Here is a 19,129-nt window from a genome sequence, read left to right on the forward strand (position 1 = left end):
TTCTCAACCAATTTCCGCCACGATTGAAAACGGTTGAGAGCGCGCAGATATGCCCCATGCACAGAAGCCTGATCCAATGTGCTCTTTGTTTTTCAAAGCCACTCTTCCAAATCATTGCAGCTGTGGGCCCGCTTTTCAGTGGGCTAGTTAGTCTTGGTCATCTGCTTGATGGTGGGTCTGAATCGTGGACTTGTTCGGTGTTTGAACTCCCCTGAATCTTGGCTGTGCTGATACTCGGATGTCGAGCAAAGGCCGAAACCTATATAGATCCCTGGAGAAACCCCTGCCACCCCAAGGCCCTGATGACACCTGTAATCGAATCTGTGTCCATACCAAGTACATGGAGCTGGGCTACTACGTGACACTATATCTCCTCGATGCTGTCCACCCGCGTAATCACTGGCGTGCCGCCTATGCCACATTGCATGAACAGGTACCTTAGGGTCCATAAAATCACAGGAGACTAGTCATGTAAACTTGCCAATAATGGTATAGTGCTCACTGTAAAAGCCTCAAGTTCGGGCATGCCATAACCTGACTTTCCTCGCAACTTTCTAGCCCCTCACGACCACAACCGTAGCTGTAGTGCTATAATTAGATTTCTTTCATTTTTTATCCCTGGCTGGGCATTTTCAGGTGCACCTGGCGCAAAAATCTGTTCATATATGATATCATTATTTCTTTGTCTCACAGGGCTCCCTTTGGGGAATCTGGTTTTTCTTTAAGAGCTTGGGTTCTCGGCCCCCACCGAGAAAAGCAATATGGTGGGGACAAACGGTAGCGGCATGCGCGTGTGAGATAATGTAGCTAGCAGGATCATACATGTCGCTCTGATTTGTGCGTTCGATCCCTATCATCTTACCTGCATCGATCCGGATCGATCGATTGAATACCTTGGCATGAAAATTTGCCCTTCTCGGCTCTGGAGGAGTATGGGACAAGACAAGGAGAGTACCTAGTTTGATAGATATTTCTGTATATAAATATGGGCTCCTCATATCTACATATCATGGGGCAAGTTAGCTTTGATTCCATCTCTTAAATCAGAATTCAAGCCATTCCCCACCGAAAGAGCTGCTGGAGCGGAAAACTCACCATACCTCTTCTTATACCAATCGAAATGATCGATCCTATCACCCTCCCATCTCTGAAGGGCAAGCGCATCATCGTGACTGGTGGTGCGCGCGGTATCGGCGCTGCTGCCACTCAAATTCTCGCTAAGCAAGGCGCCCATGTGTTCATTCTCGATATCAATGACGACTTGGCGAAGGCTTTAATCACTGAGCTATCTACCCAGCTGTGTACCCAGATTGACTATGCACATGTTGATGTCTCAAAGAAGGCAGAAGTCGTAAGAGGTGTTGCAGAAGCCGTTAAAATCCTCGGCGGTCTTGACTGTCTGATCCATTCAGCAGGAATTGAGAGCCAGTCTTGTATCGAGGATTTGAGCGAGACCGATATCGATCTCGTGCTAGATGTCAACTTGAAAGGCACGATCTACACGAATCAAGCTGTATTTCCTTATATGAAAGATGCTGGTGGCAACATCCTCAACATTGGGTCTGATATGGGGGTTGACCCGTTCCCTGGAGTCTCGATTTATGGAGCATCCAAAGGCGCGGTGCATAGCTTTACTCGTTCGGCTGCGAAAGAATGGGGGAAGTACAATATTCGGGTTAATGCACTTCTTCCAGCGGTGCATACTGAATTGTGGGATGAGTTCAGGAATTCTCTTTCCCCGGAGATGCTTGGAGGGCTCGATCAGATGATGTCTGAGAAAATCTTGCTCGGTGGTAAAATGGGAGATCCAACTCGCCACTTGGCTCCGGTCATTGCTTTTCTCATGTCTGATTGCTCATCATTCATGACCAGCCAGTTGATTCCTGTTAATGGTGGTCTGGGCCAAGTTCGCTGAGATGCCTTGAAGCAATGGAAGTGGAGAGGAGTGAGCACTAGATTCCCGTGTATTCAGATTAGATTCCTTGGAGCAATCCTACATTCTTATACCTCGAATATGAATTGAATTCATTCTTTTCAAACAAAATGCATTCCACTTGCCTGGTCGAAGTTGCTTCTCTACATACACTATGCAGTCAACTGCCAACTCATGTTTTGAGTTGTCAAGTACGGCCATGTTAGTTCAAATGTGGCACCATATATTTAGTATGTTCTGTACATAATTGTAGTACGATCCCACCAATCCATAAGTATAGTTAACATCAAACACTTGAAGATAGTCTCAAGCGCTAGAGTGTAAAAATCTCCATACTCTCTAATTCTATTTAATAGAAAATCCCGAGTGAATGTTTCGTTATTTAGCCCTAAAGCTCTAGGGGCACGTGCCCGATGACATCGCATCCGTCTCCACCCGCCACTTTGCAAAGCTCAATTTCTCATAACCCCGCGTGTGGAATAAAGGTGGAGGATTCTCGCGCCTCACCCCTTTCCAACCGGGTAAAACTCCAGCATCTCAGCAGAAATCGAATACCCCTCTGAATCACCCTCATTGCCTCAAAAATTTCCGTCATGGACTCCCGCGACATAGCCATTCGCGACGCCAAACGGTTCGTTCGCGACGTTGTTCGCCACGACTGGGAATTCACCGCCGATCCAAATGGCCCAAGCTATATCGCGCTGCCCACCGAGCACGTCGACGTGGACTCAGTTGGTACCCTCCTAGAGAACCGCCAAGTCTCGGAGTGGCGGCACAGAGAATTCGACAGCACCGGCTCAGAGCTCTCACCACAATCATCCGACGACGAATCTGAAGGCGATATCTCCAAGACAATCGGCGACCCCGAGATCGAGCTGCGACGCAAACGCCGGCGCCAGATGGATGAAGAGATGGCTTGGAATGAAGGGCTACGGATGTTCATGGCCAGACGCGACGTGTGGTCGGGAGCCAGGACACGGCGACAGATTCGTGCTAAGGAGAAAAAAGACAAACTTGCGAAAATACAGGCAGGCGCACCGGGTCAGGCTGCAGACAGTTGTGCGGATTCTGGGGTGGACGCAGGTGCTGCATCACCCCGGCCGGGGTCCGCTTCCCCGCACTCGGATCGCCAAAGTCAAAATGACACTGAGGCTCCGTCGTTGGCAGCCAAGATGGACACGTCGCTCGCAATCGCAGAGCGCGAGAAAACAGAAGAAACTCTACGCCGACAAGAGCAAGAGGAAGAGCAGTCTACCGCGCCGGAGGATGAAACGAAGCGCAAGGGGTCCACTGAAACTAGTATCACTGAGCCGGACGCCTCTGCAAGTGGTCCTGTCTTTACTACATTCCCTGCCATCGACGACGATGAACCGGAGACAGACGAGGAGCTTGATGAACCTCTTATCCCGGTCGCCCCACCTTTCCTTTCACATGAGAATCCCATCCGCGCAACCATCAACTCATCCATCTACCCCTCTATCTATAGCAAAGTGGTCGTACAGGGGATGACCCCGACTGTTCCAGTCAACTTGGCCCACCTGACTAAAGCAATGGTTCAGGGCTGGAAAGCTGATGGACAATGGCCACCCAAATCGGCAGTGACAAACCTTGTCCTTGCAGATGATGCGACGATACCGAAAACTTCCGATACTACTGACGCCCCTCAAACGAGGCGGAAGAACAGTATCACAAACGCCATGCGCAAGGTGTTCCACATGGGCGCCAACCCCTTTCACCGACGCGGATCCAGTCAAGATGGTGGGAATGGTGGCGCTGCCATTTAGAACATTGCGCGCTATTTACCTTGACGTATCATCGTGATATGCTCATATCGGGGGGGTTTTCTGCATCAATGATCAGCTACGATACGATCATGTCTCCACCGTATGGGGAGGAATATTATTCCCTGCAATTTGCATTTGGTGTTTCTTCGAGGTTGGGGGTTTTTTCTTAGTTAATCTTGGGTCTATGGAGGTTTGTATTGAAATATTCCAGGGTTATCATCATTGATTCCCACAATTCATGTGCATGGTTTGCTCGCACATAATGGTTTTATTTTTTGCGGACGACACAAGCAGGCCTTGATGATTCATGTTTATATGATTATGTCTGATTCAATTCTCCATATCTTATCGTCTAAAAGAGTAGTGCCTGCATAACCCTAGCTGATAATGCCTTTGCATATAGGTATATAGTCGCGTTTTCTCTAGGAAAACATTGCCTGGCTATGATCCTAAAGGCAACCAGACTTGGTCGAGTAATATCCTACTGGACTATGGATTACTACATATAGAGCATAGATAAATCTACCTTACATATCTTAAAAATTAAACCTATCCTCTTTTATACATATTTCTAGAATCAATAAAGAAGAGACCACGGGGTCACGGTGTAGACGGGTATACGATAATGTGGCCGAGAACCAAGTGTTCGGCTCATACCTGCGTGACCTCGTCGCCGTCGGCTAAAGGCTCAAGAATGTGAACAACCTTGAGCAGAGCTAAATGGATTTGATGTCCCAGTCATGTATATCAAAGACAACGGAAGTATTGAATAGCCACGCTGGGGGGGGATGCTTAACGGAAGCCAAAAATGGTGACACATCGGAGGTTGAAGACTGCAGGAGCTTCGACGATTGGTTGATTGAGAAGTCTCCAGGTATATGGCCGATGTTACACGCATACCCTGTGCACAAGATCAGCCGCTTCTTGTAGATTTATTGTCTCGGATGCCCGGAAGTCGACATTGTTAGAGTGTCGCTTTGGGTACGCCCTTGGCTTGGACCGACCCACTTCCACCCGTTGTTACATACAATCTTGGCCTTAAGAGCATCATTCATCTCGGTGCAAAACTTCTCATCTCAAGCTTGCTGAGTCATTCTTCTTACTAAGCTTTTTGACCAATCATGATGCCTAAATTCAAGAACTTCGCCCTAACCCCACCATCCGATCGACTATCAAAAAGTGTGCATTTACTTTAAACAGGGTCGACCAGGCATATCAGATATGCAGAAGTAAGCTCTAAGGGTCTATATGTCCGAAAATCACCCTCGTATGACATAGTAAGCGTGGATTGTTACTATATACTGGTAATAAGGACTCGAAGTCTTCAGAGGATATGGTACACTGCATACCTTAATACGAAAATTCGGATGAATTTAATAGCAGGCAAGGCGTCAGATGACCTAGGAGGAGATGGAATTTCAGCCCAAATAGTTGACTGGGCTTAGGGTTGGTTTAAAAATCAAATACGTCATTATTCACCCTTTGGTCGCTTTCAGCACAGAATTCCCTAGGATATGAGGCTATGATATATAAGCGAGGGTTGACTATATCGAAATACATTCCTGTCAATGTTGTATTTTTCGTTTAGTCCACAAGATGAGTCTGAAGCTTCTCACATTTCTTCTCACAGTGAGCAATGCTCTAGAGTTTCCTAATATTTCAACCAGCCCGCTGGAGGTCTACACAATCCAAACTCCAAACATCACCGCCAAGTTCATACCCTATGGAGCTCGTCTCACATCTTTACTGGTCCCAGACCGTCATGGAGACGAGCAAGATATTGTTCTCGGCTACGATAACCCCGCACAATATATAATTGACACTGAAACGGACCATACCTACTTCGGCTCAGTGGCAGGACGCTACGCCAACCGCATCCAAAACGGAACTTTCAAGATTGACGGAGTAGAATACAATGTCTCAATTAACAGGCCTATTGATCACTACACCCTCCACGGCGGCCTAGTGGGTTGGGACCAGCGAAACTGGACTGTATACGATAATACGACGTCCTCTGTCACATTCGCTCTATACGATGATGCCTTTGAAGGATTCCCAGGAAAAGTCATCTCCTATGCCACCTACACAGTGTCCACCTCTTCCGATGGCCTCCCCGAACTAACAACAAAAGTGGTCTCTCAATCACTCACTCACAAAACCCCCATCATGCCCACAAACCACAACTACTGGAACCTAGACGCATTCCTCACTTCGACAATCACCGACCTCTGGCTTGAACTCCCACTCTCGCGCCGGTTCATCGGCATAGACAAGTTCGAAATTCCAACAGGCCAACTCTACGACGTGGCATCATCATTCAACGGCTCAGCGGATTTCCTCCAAGGAAAACCTATCGGCAAGGACATCAACAAAACAGAGGGACTTTGTGGTCAGAATTGTATCGGGTATGATACATGCATGATCATCGACCGTCCGAATGCCACAAGTTCCTCCGAAATCGTATCAGTTCTCAACATGAGATCGAATCAGACAGGTATAACAATGGAGGTCATGAGTAACCAACCAGCTATACAAATCTACACCTGCAATGGGGCCGGTCCGTTCCCTGTCAAGCCTTCACAAATCAAACGCAATCAGCAAAAAGGTGTTACGGTTGTGAACAACCATGGATGTATAGCTATTGAGCCCGAGGGGTGGATTGATGGAATTAATCATCCTGAGTGGGAGCAAGAATCTGAACAGGTCTTTGGGCCTATGGATGAGCCGGCGGTTAATCTGGCGGTTTACAAATTCGGGACTGTTTCTTGAAATTCTGCTATGGATTTACAGGTTTGTGAACCGAAAGTTTAAAAATTAGCATATCGAATAGTATACAGCAATTGATAGCAATGAGTAATAAAATCAGATTTACCGGCTAAACGTCTCGGAGAAACGTTTTGCTGATCAAGACTAAAATCCTAACACATTTACAAATCATTTCAATACGATATCCCGCAGGACGTTTGATTCTTATTTCCATGGAAAAGACAATACAACTTCTAATCCCCTGATGCTATGAAGTACGGGTTTGGGATAGCGGTTTGCCTGATTCCCGATCACCGTAGATCGCAGTAGCTGAAGCCTTTTACTTTAAATGCCCAATACCCTAGATCATAATGACCAATTTTCTGCTGGTATCATTTTCCTGACCACTTGACATTGACTATACAATCCTACATATACTTGATAATTTCTTCTTTTATTTCCTACGCAAATTAAGCAACTTCAGATCGAAACTACAATGAGCCTTCTGCAACGAGGAAACGACGCCTTAAGCATCAATCCCCCTATAGGAGTTGACGAATCTCTGTCAAAACACGGCTCCGACTGGCTATGCGCTGTGACAGCCATCTACGACCTCGCCTTCGTACGTCCCTGCTCAACCTTTCAATGTTCTACCCAGGCCATAAACAGATAAAATCCAATACAGCTCGCAATTCTAGTTCCCTGCTTCACTACGCCCCCCCAAAAAAGAGTTTTCCACTACATTCTCGCCTTCGCCCTCCTAGCCGGAACGACAACCTACTTCGCCCAAGCCTCCAATCTAGGCTGGAGTACCGTTCTTTAAGCCGAGAATCTTGACAACGGTATCACGTGCCAGATTTTCTACGCGCGCTACATAAACTGGGTTATCGGATTCCCAGCTCTCGTGTTATCCCTCGGACTCCTAGCAGGAGTATCCTGGACGACGATCTGCAGCAATGTCTTCTGTGCGTGGTATTGGTTGCTGGCGTATCTTGCTGCTACGTATACGACTACGGTGTATAAATAGGGTTTCTTTGCGTTTGGGACGTTTAGTTGGGTGATTTTGGCGATGAGTACGTTGCATGAGAGCCATGAGGGTGCGGTTAGGGTTGGGGCTGGGAGGGATTATCTTATTATGGCTGGGTTTGTTAACGCGCTTTGGTTGTTGTATCCCGTTGCGTTTGGGTTGAGTGATGGAGAGAATTATATTGGAGTTACGGGTGGTTTTGTGTTTTTTGGGATCTTGGATATACTGATTTTGCCGGTGGTCAGTGGGGTTTTCTTGTTGTTTGCTGGGAGGTGGGATTATGAGAAGTTGAATTTGGCCTTTAGTGAGGTTCGTGGTGTGTGACTGTACAGTCTCTTGCACATGGGATTTCCCGGGTGGTATTGTGTCTGTGTCATGGAGGGATAAATTCGATTTTCAAGGTAGTAGTAATCAATGGGCCACAGGGTGGACAGTATAATGCAGTGTCAAGTGTCTATAATATCCAGTTTTCATCAAAGCCACCGAACGCCAATGCTAAACATGCAGAAAACCGGGGGAAACAAGATATAAAAATAACAACTCGTTGCCCCTATTCCTCTCAGGCAGCAAAGAACTCGTAATGTTCGAACAGATCCGAAAATTCATCGCTTGCATCTTCGAATGCCTCCTTCGCAGCGGTCTCAACTTGTGTAACTGCAGCAATCTCAGGATCCAGAGACACCTCCTTAGAGTCGTGACCCTGACGGGTGTAGTAGTATTTGCCATCGTGAAGTCTCCATAACTTGAGATAAGACTGGTGATCTTCGAAAGCGAGACGTCGCCCCGTGACAAGATGTTGCGGGACTTCAGCCGCAGAGGTATCCGTGATTTGCCTTGGGGTGGGGATGGCCGCAATACTTGCGTCTGATGCTGTCCCAGGCTCAGAATCCTCTACTGCTGATGATACAGCAGTAGAAAGATGGTGGAACCACTGGATATAAGAGATGAGCCCATCAGCGGCACCAGCGACCCGGTCGATGTAGTCCACCACAACAAGAGACGAAGACACCATCTTGAGGAATTCGGCGAGCATGGACAAGGTAGTGGAGTCCCTGAATCGTCGTGGGTATGTAGACAATGGCCGGAGTGCGCGATACGATGCCTGGAAGATTGCATCGTATATCCTCAACAGAGAAGACACACATGCTGGGTCATTGGTATCAAGGCTGAGTAACAAATCCTGGAACACGAGGGAAATGCTCAGGATGATGGGTCGGCTCAGCAGCCAAGCGGCAGGAGTACTGAAAGCCAGTTCAAGGTACGCTGGGAACACGCATTGGAAGAGGACAGCTCGGAGGGTAGGTTTGCCGGACTGCCCCGCTTCGTAGCTATCTTTCATAGCAGTGTACAGCTGACCAACCAGATGGCTCTGCTGGCACTCCACGGTTGCTCTTTCGACAATACTTTGAATGAACATTGTCAGGGTTTGAACTTCCTTATTGGATGTGAGCTTAGGCCCGTAGCGCTTCAGCTTTGCGACGATGTACCGCGGATCTGTGGTCGGTAGAGGGAACAGGGTAGGATCTGTGAAGAATGGATCGACAGGCTTAATATCGCTGGTGAGCTCTTGCAGGAACCTAATGATACGATGCACAAATTCGACATAGGCGCCCTGCGCAGACTCCGCAGTCCCATTGCCAAGCTCACAGTAATTCTCTTTCATGGATGCCATTAAACGTTGAAGTAGTTCCGAGTACTCTTGTTTTGTGATAGACAGGTCCCGGCTCCCGGAAGCCTCTAATTGGAGGACATGTTCGCGCATGTTTGAGAGAATGCTCGAGAAAAGCAATATTCGTCGTTGGTTGAGATCTTCTAGAGTGATGTGGTACTTATCATCTCTCTTATCCGTTGTGAATGGGAGATTTTGAAGCATCGGGTCCTGAGGTCGGCCATTGAGAATTGCTGTTGTCAGACGATGTTGGAACTTGAGCATTGACGAGCGCTCAGCAAGAGACGATATCCATGTTCCCATGACAAGATTTCGGCTTTCAGTGAGAATTTCGGAGTCTCTCTCGATGCAGACAGCAAAGAAATGGGCGGCATACTTTCGGGTCTGCATTGTTCGCCGAAGCTGTGACCAAGACTGATCTCCGAACGGACTTAGGTAGTTATCCCAGCCTTGCAAGCCATGCTGAACAAGGAAATTTGCAACAGAGGCCCAGCAATCAACAACACTCATGAGAATTGCATCCTCAGGGCAAATTTCTTGACCGAAGCAATTGGAAACAAGGCGAAACACAATTGGATTGAAGGCCGTCAGCACATGCTTGATCTCTTCCGCCGGGGTATCTTGTTGGACCAAAACAGCATCAAGATCAGTCCAGTCATCGAATCCCTCAAACTCCTGGCTATCTTCTTCCGTCGAATTCATGGCTGGAGGAGCAGGGGCAGGGGTTGGTGTAGCAGGTGAGGGGGGATCTTTCTTGACATAAGCCACCATCACTTGTAGAGCCTCCGAAACAACATTATTGACTCGTGCATGCTTCGCATTGAAAAGTCTCGCAATGGAATCAAAGGGAGTTTTCGATATCAGTTTGTATGCATGCTCCAACGATGGAGCAAGCTCAACAGCAGTACGTAGCCCCGAAAGAGCCAAGTTCAGGGAAGCCTCAATCTGTCGCTGGTTTTGTGATATGGTGCTCTCAACAAGCTCTTTGGAAGCAAATTGGTCATTTTTGCTTTGTGCTTCGATTTCATTCCGAACATTCGCATGCTGCTGCTCAAGCTCTGTCAAGAAATAGCTATGCCAATCCGCAAATGGTTCTAGTCCTGACAGATCTTCATTTGTAGACAGCTTGAATCGAATAAGCCTCGTCCATGATTTCAGATTGATATTGCATGTTTCCCGGTGAGAACTCCCAGGATGAACAAGATTTCTAATCGCCTCCAATCGAGGCCGACAGCCATCTGGCACAGCCCAGTACAACGTACAGAGCAGATCATGGTGGTTTCTTAAAGCGTCCAAATCTTCGTGACGCAAGGGCATTTCCTTGGGGTAAACGCGACCATGATTCGGAAGAAGGCGCCACGCAAAGTTTCGAATTTTCTTCTTGTCATACTTCAGAGCCATGAAACGCAAACCGCTTGCAATAATCTTGAGCAGTGTATGAAAGCACGGCTCTCCAGCTCGAATTTCCAAGGACGGCTTTTTATCTAGCTCATCAAGGAAGGCCGGAGATCCACGACTTTCCTCAAGCTTCAAATTGTGGAGAAGCTTGCGAGCGAAGAAATCGTAAAGAGTGTCAAGAATAGGCTTGCAGTCCTTCCATCCCCATGCATTGATAAGCCGATGAGATCGCTGAAAAAGTACACGGCAGTATGAATTGTAAGATATAGGCTGGGTAGCAGAATTCGTGTCGCAACTGTCCATTACAGGAGAGAGAAGCTTTTTGACAAGGTTCCAGTTGTCATTCCCTTTCTTGAATCGAGATTCACGCCGTGAGATGCCTCGTTCATCGATCTCATTCAGTGGTAAAGTTGTGAACAGGCCATGCCATGCAAATTCCAGAACAGTGATATCTTTTTGATTTCGAAGAAGGCATTTGGTATAGACCTCAATATGCAAGTCAGCAAGCAATCCACCGAAGGATTCCGAACTGCGTAAAAGTTGCATAGAGATAACTAAAGCAGTTGCCGATGGAAATTCACCACGAATACCTGCCTCACGCCGTTCGGAGCTCTTGGTCTCCTTCAACAGACGGTGGAGCTCCGCGATCCCGACCTCGCTCAATGCCAGTGCAGTGACATCTTTGGCAGAAGCCTTGACGAGATCCAAAGCGTCACTGGCAAGCTCGTGGCTAATAAGTGGGTGAGAAGAGATCTGGTGTATTTGGTTTGCAAACACCAGATTGTAGGACGCCATTATCAGCAGACCACTGTTGGTGAACTCCCCACTCATTATAAACGCAGCTAGTGGTTCTCTGAGCCGGAACACCAGCCCCATTGCTCGCTCGACAAAAGCTTTCCTGTCAACAGGATCGATAAACGACAAGTGATCAGTCACATAAGTAATCAATGACCGATATACGACAGATGCCGATTCTAACGAATGGTCTGTGCTCGGTATTGGAGAGGAAACAGAGCATTTCTCGGATTCTATGGTCATAGCGTCAAAGACAGATCCTATTTGGGAGGAAACTGTATCATTCCAAGAGCTCCAATGGAACATCCGGTCCTTGAAAACGATTGAAGATGACCTCGTTTCGCGATCTAGGTCTCTATTTTTAAGATGTAACGACCGAGAGAATTCTCCACTCCCTATGAATGTGGATTCATGAAAGAAAATTCCGTCGGGCAAGGGCGTTATGCCAAAGTCGAGCGAGTATGACGGCTGCCAGTTGAAAAGTCCTCCTACGTTGAAAGACGAATGTTGGGTTGGCGTGGCTGGGACAATGGGGAAAGAATCCAAGTCGTCGGCCGGCTCCTGGATTTGATCTTGAGCAAACTCATCTGCATCGAGATTGATTCGATGAGGTGTGGACTTCTTCAGACGACGTCGCTGCTTCAGGTGTTGGGTAATTGTTGGCTGACGACTGTCATTGGCTTTTGCTTTTGGTGATGGGCTCGCGAGAGTTGTTAAAGAATTGCTCAATGATCCAGTACTAGAAATGTATCGGTTCAGAGGAAGACTAGGCTGGAAGGTCTGAGTATTATTCCCTCTCCGGTAGTTGCGATTGAGTAAACTCAACGATCGATTGAAGGCTTTGGATGCCGCTTGGCTCTCACGTTCTACTAAGCTCGTCGCAGCAGGGCGAGGGTCGTTTCGTTTCAAAGATGAAATCGCAAAATTTCGACGAACAATCCACTGTTTCCCTTGCCTCTCTGGTTGCTTCGGTTGCACAGCTGCTGCATTACGAGCTGGCAGTAATGCAGTGGGCAATGCAGCGGTCCCTGATGGGGCGTTTTCTCCGCTGATAGGCCCTTCATCATCTACCGTTATGACATCAGGCTCTGTGTTAGGAGCATGGTTTGAATCTCGAGCTCTTAGAGCAGATAGCGCTGCTCGATGGCCTCCATTTGAAAGGCGTGCAAGTGGCTGCCGCTTGCGAGGCTTGGATTGAGGTCGAACAACTTTAGACTGTCGTATATTTCCTCGTTTCCATTCCCGCAACGACTCGTTTGCATCTGCTGTATCAAATTTTGAACCTAATTGAAAGAACTTCCGAGTCGGACTCTGTCTTCCTGCATCTCGACGTGAACGGGCACCCCTTGCAGCGATCCTGAGGAACTGCGGTTGCTCATGATGTGGTCGAGAGGTGACATCAGGTGCATCAAGAATGCCCAACCTTGGCGCTGGTCTTGATGCTGACCTTGAAACTGATTTTGGCGCCGACTTTTTGGATGATTGCTTTGTTCGATGGCCACCGTATGAAGCATCGGTGATTCTGGTTTGCCTTTTCAAGCGAGCTCGTTTTGCTTGTCTTTCGATCTTATTTGATTTTTCTTTCGACTTTGGTCGTTTCAGACTTCTTGAGCCATGTGAGCTTGAAGTATTACGTGGCACAGTTGGGAGCATGTAGTCGATTCGATTATCTTCCATGATGTCTTGATCATCGTCAAATGGATTTTGGGTTGCTCGAGCAAGTCTTTTGTCGACTTCTTGCTCGGAGGCTTGATGGTTCTCGGTTTCGTTCCCGCCGTCGCTCTCGTCAGATTCCCCGAAATCGAACATAGAAATCGGTCTTCCGAGCTGGCCGCGCTTTCGAATAATCTTTCGCGCAACACCTTTACTATCTGTTCGCTGTGTAGCTGCGTTGTGATTGCTATGGACTGCTTTTTGACGTTCTAATCGATTTTGCGCAAGCCGAATGTAAGACGCTGGAAGAACTCCGCGGGTTTGACGTTGTATTCTTCGCATCTCGCGCTCTTCGGCAGTTTCCGTGGGCTCTGCGGACGATGATTGAGATGCATCCGAATCTTCACCATCTTCAGAGCTGATTTCAGAATCTAGTCCTTCAGTATTGGATATATCTACCTGCGGAGTCGCTGGTTTTGACGGGACAACAGTGGTTGTAGTTGAAGGTGGCGTGAAACCTGGTGGAAATCGGAATCCTTCTGAAACTCGCGGTGTTTGCGTAACCGACGAGTCACCTTCAGCATCTGGTGGGCTGCTCAACGGGATATCGAAAAGTGAATCAAATGCTGATGTATCGTTACGATGAGTCGGGGGTGTCCTTTGGATTACCACTTGAGGCATTGCATGCTCCTTCGGCCCAGTACCGAGCCAAGCACCAGATACCGACTTTCTTCTTCGTTTGGATGAAGGAGTCCGTCGAATCGGTGAGCGGTTCTTCCTGTGGTTCTGATGTCCATTTCCATTCGTCTCTTCATCTTGGCGGCGCCCGGGTCTCGCAGGAGCGAGGAACTCTTCTGGGGGCGGACTTGAACGAAGTAAATCCGGATTGAATTCATCTTGTTCTGGGCCTTCATCTGTTCTTGGTGCAGCCCGTTTTCTTTGCTCTTCATGAGCCATGCGCACTGGCCTAAGGCCTACTTGTTTCATAAACCTCTGATATGTGGCGTCTTCGAGGCGATACGGATGTATTTGAATAGCATTGCGCTCTCGAAGACTTCTTTGCGTAGGTGGATTAGCCTGTATTTGGTCCAGAAGTTGTTGAGGAATCTCAATGTCACGCGGGATCCGCGCCAAAAGATCCTGTTGAGATCCCGAGGCATTAGCAAGCTCTTGTTCGGCCTCAAGAACAGGTGAATGAAGGGATGATGGCGGCGATGACAACGGTGAATCATCTTCAGAGTCATCTGGCTCCGGTGCATCTTTAAACTGGGCTTGCTTGGCAACGGGCTGCTCGACCAGATTTAGCTCGTCAAGTGAAGAACTTCTGGATCTGCTCCCAACACCCGATTGTTGTGGGTCGATAGCTTTGTGTATAGTCTCAGCAGGTGTTTGAGAAAGCTTCGTAGGTGTCAAGACTCGGGGTGTCGACTCGCGATCTCGATGTCGTGATTTGCGGGCAGACCAACCATCGGCAACTGGTGAACTAGGAATATCCCAAATCGCATCATCCTGATTTGGGAAGGTTGTTTTGACTTCGTTTTCATCGTTTTGATTTGGCTTCGTTGATTTCGTAGCTGAGGATCGTTTCCCATATGTTTTCAGTACACGACTCGGCATGGGCGTTTGCACGTGGACAGCAAAGTTGCTTGACCCATCATTTGTATTTTCCACTGGTCCTTTCGTTTGTGATTCCGAAGTTCTTGTCGATCGTTGCTTAATTGTAGGGCTCGTCGCCAGTTCCACTGAGCCAGCTCGCGTCTTCTCGGTATCCGAAGGGGCGATCGAATCGACCTCACAGTCTGTACGGTACTCCGCTGGGATCTGTGACTCGGCCACAGCTGTTGATGTTGGAATTGGCAGGTATTCGAGATCAACACCGTTATCACTGGCATTTTCGACAGTATCCTCCTTCGTTTCAAGGGTATCGAGTTCCTCCTCTTCGTCCGAATCTGGGACAAAGCCTCGTTTCCGCCATGGTTCCATTTGCATTCTCGGCGGGGCTCGCCCATATCTTTAGCGAGTCATAGAAACGGCGTAGTTGGAAGGATCATAGGCAAGCCGCACAGGTTGTATACCACCAGAATGAGGGTCGTGACTCGTGATCAATAAAGTGGTTTTCGTGCAGAGACGCGTCGATGAGATTCAATTTGGCAACGCGACGCTAATCAGTGCGATAACGGGCAGACCCGCATTCTCCGACTTCCATCTCCAACTCCAAGCTGACTTCTATCCTTCGTGATTTGCTCATCCCCACCACAATGAGTCGAAATTTCTTTACGGCTGTCGTCACGATCGGCGTTGGAGTCTTTACAGGTATCTAGACTTTCATTCTCGATTGAAAAAGGCGTGCAGAGCCGTGCTAACACCAAATTTTTCCCAGGTTACTACACCTTCCAGCCGGCCTTACAGGAGTTTGCTGTCCAAAAGGCCCATGGTCAGCAACCCGGCAGCTCCCCTGACGCATCTGCCACAAAGCAGGACACCAGCATTTCTACCAAAGACACCCCAATTGCTAGCTCCAAACCGGTCGCCCCGGAATCGTCTGAACTGAGCAAGTAGTCTGGGGCTACAATGCCATAATTGGAAAGGATAGTCATTCAAGTATTCTCGAAGCATAGTGCCCGAAAAGGAGCATCTCTGGTTGGAACTGGAGTACATGCGCGCATACAGCAAACGACACTGTCTAGATGCCTGACTCCGACTCCTCCACAGCTTCTGTGCATCCCAGGAAACTCAAACACCTTTGGGGCTCACGACTTGCCATATGCTATATGGATTCCATATAACAGTGGAAGGTATTTACACAGTATGGTTTGACCAGCCATCTCGACCAGACACCGTGATCATGTAATCAAGTGCGTGTATATAGGTCTCATGCGTGTGTCTAGACATCTCAGCCATTGTTTTCCCTGTCACCTGTAGCTCCATTTGTAGCAATTAACATTAAACAGTATGATTCCAGAATAATAGTTGACTGAAAAGGTGAGAAGGAAAAAGGGCAGTCTATAGGCCAGTCCTCTGGGGCAATCTGGTGAATGAGCAATCGAAGAATCAAGCCAGGGCCTTAAGCACACCGTTGGGGTAGGTAGGGTTGTGAAATTATCAAGCAATACGACGCAGACCATCTTAGAAGCAATTGCAGCATCAGTCGCAATACCAAAAAATTTCTACTGCACTCCGTCATTAGTTGAGGTAACATTGGAGCCGAGACCCCTATAAAAAAGCTAGAGACCATCGCGAATTAAGACACGTTCAGCAGGCATTTCCTGGCTTGGCCGCAGCGATAGACCATACAAACTGGTCCTCGCCGGCAATGGGAGGTCACAGGTCACAGGTACTAGTCAGAGCAATTTTAAATCATAGAAGCGTCTAACGAACAACGCTGTCCATACATAGGTATTATCGAAATGTAGTATCTTTGGCCTAGATAACAAAAGTAACGCCTTATTCCTGATAGAACCAAACATTGTTCGATTTATCAAATGCCGATTCCTTCCCAAGTACATACCCTAAGCGCCCCATTTCATGTCAAGCTCAATACGGTTACAGTTCCTGCACAAGTTTCCCGTTTCCATTGGCGACAGGCGCTCCAAACAATCGGCCAGCCGATGTACCAAGCCATTCCTCTGGTACGCCAACTTTACAACCATTCGCATTGCTGACCCATCGGAGCATGATGGGGTCGGCCTTTTCAGCCTCCTCTTGATCGGCCGGCGTGGATTCGGCACCCTCGGCGGCTTGTCGACCGCGGCGCTTGGGAGGTTGCTTCCGAAGCAGACGATTAATTGTATCCATCTGGGGAATGTCAGTGTCAATTCTGCCGAGATTACCGAGCTGTCAAGTTTATTGGTTACCTTTTCTTCTTCGTTTCGCTTCTCACTCAGGTTCTTCCTGCGTCGAGCCATTTCAGCTCGTCGCATGGCACGCTCCTCGGCCGTCAGATGCTTCTTGACTTGTGGTTCTGTTCATGCGTAAGCTCAAGCCTTTAAAAACCAAAGAATCAATGACATTGACTTACCCATTGGGAGTTGAAGGAAATCATTGCCTAGGTTTCCACGCTGCCGTTTGGTCTGTTTGCCGTTATCCATGGCAAATGCATCGCTGTCCATGTCGTCATCTAGTTCGTCCTCCTCATCCTCCTCATCCATGTCATCGACATTGACTTCAGGAATGGCACTTTCGTCCATATCATCCGGCTCACCCTCAGCATCCGAATCAGTGTCCGAAACATTGTCATCGTCATCATCTTCCTCCTCTTCTTCATCATCTTCCATTTCCATTTCTTTTTCTTCCACGCTTTTGGCTTTGCCACGAGCAGATGTGGCCTGTTTAGCGGCCCGTCGTACCGGCGGTTGTGGGGGAGTGTCATCCATATCGAGATCGCCATCAGCGTCGGCATCTTCATCATCTTCTCCGGGAGCGTCTTCATCTTCGACCTCATCTTCCTCTAGGTCTTCAATTTCCTCGTCCGTTGTGGCAATCTCCACAAGCTTCTTTTTGTTGCGACTAGTTCGAGGCCCGGACACAATAGGGTTCTCTTGGAAGACATTGATGGACCGTCGGCCGGCCGAGCGGCCTCCGGTAGCCTCCCGCAATTTCCCCGCGGGCATTTTTAATGTAAGACGTAGAGATCTGCGTGGGTCCCCTGATGAACTTGATCGGGATGGAGATATTGAAGCTGAGGCCCGGGTAACGGTGGAGCGAGTTTGTCTCGTAAATCTGGTGCTGACGTTAGCATCATGATCTGACAGGTCATCCTGAGCTCGTCGTGATCGGCCGGAGCGGCGAACTGGAGGCATGTTGGCGGTGATGTGGAGATGATAAGGGTTTGCAAGAGAATTAAAGCTCTCGTAAAGAGAATTGAAAAGGGAAGAGCAAATTAAATCCCCGAGAAAGAGGGGTGATCATGGTTTTTGGGCAAGGTGTGTGGCAGTACAGGTTAATGCGCTGGGGAGGGGAATAAAGAAGATGAAGCCGGCGGCAGACGCCAATCGCATCCGGGTCGGAGTCAGAAAGCTGAATCAAACCGGGAAGGTACATATTGAGCGTGTCTCTGACGCCACGGGGCATTCGCAACCAGTGCGAACAAAGCGCAGGTTGCAGGGGATTTGGAGTGCACGCCTGCCCTGCCGTGTTCCCCGGAATTCGGCCATTGGAGGAGAGATCGATACCATATAAACTGCAGAGGAAGGAAGACAAGAAACTCGAAAGGGAATTAGTCACTGACATATGCTTTTTAAATCTGTTTTTCCAATTTTCTCTTGTCGCTGACTTCGGATGAATGAATGAAGTCAATCTAATAGCGATTCTCCCGTTTCGTGGGCGGTGAGGCTCATTCTCCATAGTGGGTCTTGTATACTCCATGGCGATCTTTATCTCGGTGTTCTTCTACACTATAAGTGACGAATTCTTTGCATTTTACTTAGATGATATTCAAATCTCAATCGTCTAGGAACAAGCTCTGTGACTATCCTTCACTATATCAAAGGCCAAGGAAAGCGGTGAATACACGCCTGGAGCACATCGCCATGCCCAGATCCCCCTGGACATCGGGATATATGCATGTTTCAACTGGAGAAATATATATATACCAGCCTATGTGAACTTTCTCCAGTTCTTCAAGATAATATAGACCACTACAATCATTACTGCTCCCTAATTGATAGAGGTATCAAGTTGTCAGTATCCGCTTTTACTACTTAAGGTCCCTGACTCTAAGTGCTGCCGATGCAGATCAGGCATAGGTCTACTAAATGACAGCTACCCAGGTGCCAAGGTGAAACCAGTACATTGCCAACCTGATATATACTAACCTGGTCTTGCGTTGCTTCCTTGAAGGTTTTAGCCAGGATAGCTAACCATCCAGTGTAGACCAACCCGGGGCCAGCGTGGGTTCAGGCAGTCAAAATCTGGGAAAGCCGAATGTGAAGATCAATCAATATTTTGGCTAGATATAAGGGATGGTTGCAAGATCGTAATTGAATTACAATTCAATTCAATGTTGTCCACAAATTCCGTCTAGACGTGGTAGATCGGCCGCAACCGAGCGAAACAGCCGAGGTCGGGCTCACATGGTAAGTCCGGGGAACCTGCTCCAACTCCAACCTTTCCATCCATTCTCCTGT

At 48.1% G+C, this 19,129-nt stretch overlaps 7 protein-coding genes across 7 annotated transcripts; 5 read left to right on the top strand and 2 right to left on the bottom strand.

Moving 5' to 3' along the window:
- Positions 1-1,120: 1,120 nt before the first annotated feature.
- N7520_006678 (SDR family NAD(P)-dependent oxidoreductase) lies at positions 1,121-1,915 on the top strand (the record flags this gene model as incomplete). The annotated part of the gene is made up of 1 exon (XM_057140612.1): positions 1,121-1,915. The coding sequence occupies one exon, from the start codon at positions 1,121-1,123 to the stop codon at positions 1,913-1,915; it is 795 nt and encodes a 264-aa protein (XP_056994618.1).
- A 611-nt stretch (positions 1,916-2,526) lies between these two features.
- On the top strand, positions 2,527-3,717 carry N7520_006679 (uncharacterized protein; the record flags this gene model as incomplete). Its single annotated transcript, XM_057140613.1, has 1 exon — positions 2,527-3,717. One exon carries the CDS (start codon positions 2,527-2,529, stop codon positions 3,715-3,717), a length of 1,191 nt encoding a protein of 396 aa, XP_056994619.1.
- Positions 3,718-5,313: 1,596 nt separating this feature from the next.
- N7520_006680 (aldose epimerase family protein) lies at positions 5,314-6,486 on the top strand (the record flags this gene model as incomplete). The annotated part of the gene is made up of 1 exon (XM_057140614.1): positions 5,314-6,486. One exon carries the CDS (start codon positions 5,314-5,316, stop codon positions 6,484-6,486), a length of 1,173 nt encoding a protein of 390 aa, XP_056994620.1.
- Positions 6,487-6,958: 472 nt separating this feature from the next.
- N7520_006681 (uncharacterized protein) lies at positions 6,959-7,285 on the top strand (the record flags this gene model as incomplete). The annotated part of the gene is made up of 2 exons (XM_057140615.1): positions 6,959-7,084; positions 7,148-7,285. 2 exons carry the CDS (start codon positions 6,959-6,961, stop codon positions 7,283-7,285), a joined length of 264 nt encoding a protein of 87 aa, XP_056994621.1.
- A 763-nt stretch (positions 7,286-8,048) lies between these two features.
- Positions 8,049-14,987, bottom strand: N7520_006682 (uncharacterized protein; the record flags this gene model as incomplete). The annotated part of the gene is made up of 1 exon (XM_057140616.1): positions 8,049-14,987. One exon carries the CDS (start codon positions 14,985-14,987, stop codon positions 8,049-8,051), a length of 6,939 nt encoding a protein of 2,312 aa, XP_056994622.1.
- A 275-nt stretch (positions 14,988-15,262) lies between these two features.
- On the top strand, positions 15,263-15,563 carry N7520_006683 (uncharacterized protein; the record flags this gene model as incomplete). The annotated part of the gene is made up of 2 exons (XM_057140617.1): positions 15,263-15,317; positions 15,385-15,563. The coding sequence occupies 2 exons, from the start codon at positions 15,263-15,265 to the stop codon at positions 15,561-15,563; spliced, it is 234 nt and encodes a 77-aa protein (XP_056994623.1).
- A 984-nt stretch (positions 15,564-16,547) lies between these two features.
- Positions 16,548-17,803, bottom strand: N7520_006684 (PAPA-1-like domain-containing protein; the record flags this gene model as incomplete). Its single annotated transcript, XM_057140618.1, has 3 exons — positions 16,548-16,799; positions 16,859-16,965; positions 17,023-17,803. The coding sequence occupies 3 exons, from the start codon at positions 17,801-17,803 to the stop codon at positions 16,548-16,550; spliced, it is 1,140 nt and encodes a 379-aa protein (XP_056994624.1).
- Between the last annotated feature and the right edge of the window lie 1,326 nt (positions 17,804-19,129).

The sequence above is a fragment of the Penicillium odoratum genome (assembly GCF_028828045.1).
Source record: "Penicillium odoratum strain IBT 22623 chromosome Unknown utg000005l_segment0_segment0, whole genome shotgun sequence".
NCBI classification, from domain to species: Eukaryota; Fungi; Ascomycota; class Eurotiomycetes; order Eurotiales; family Aspergillaceae; genus Penicillium; species Penicillium odoratum.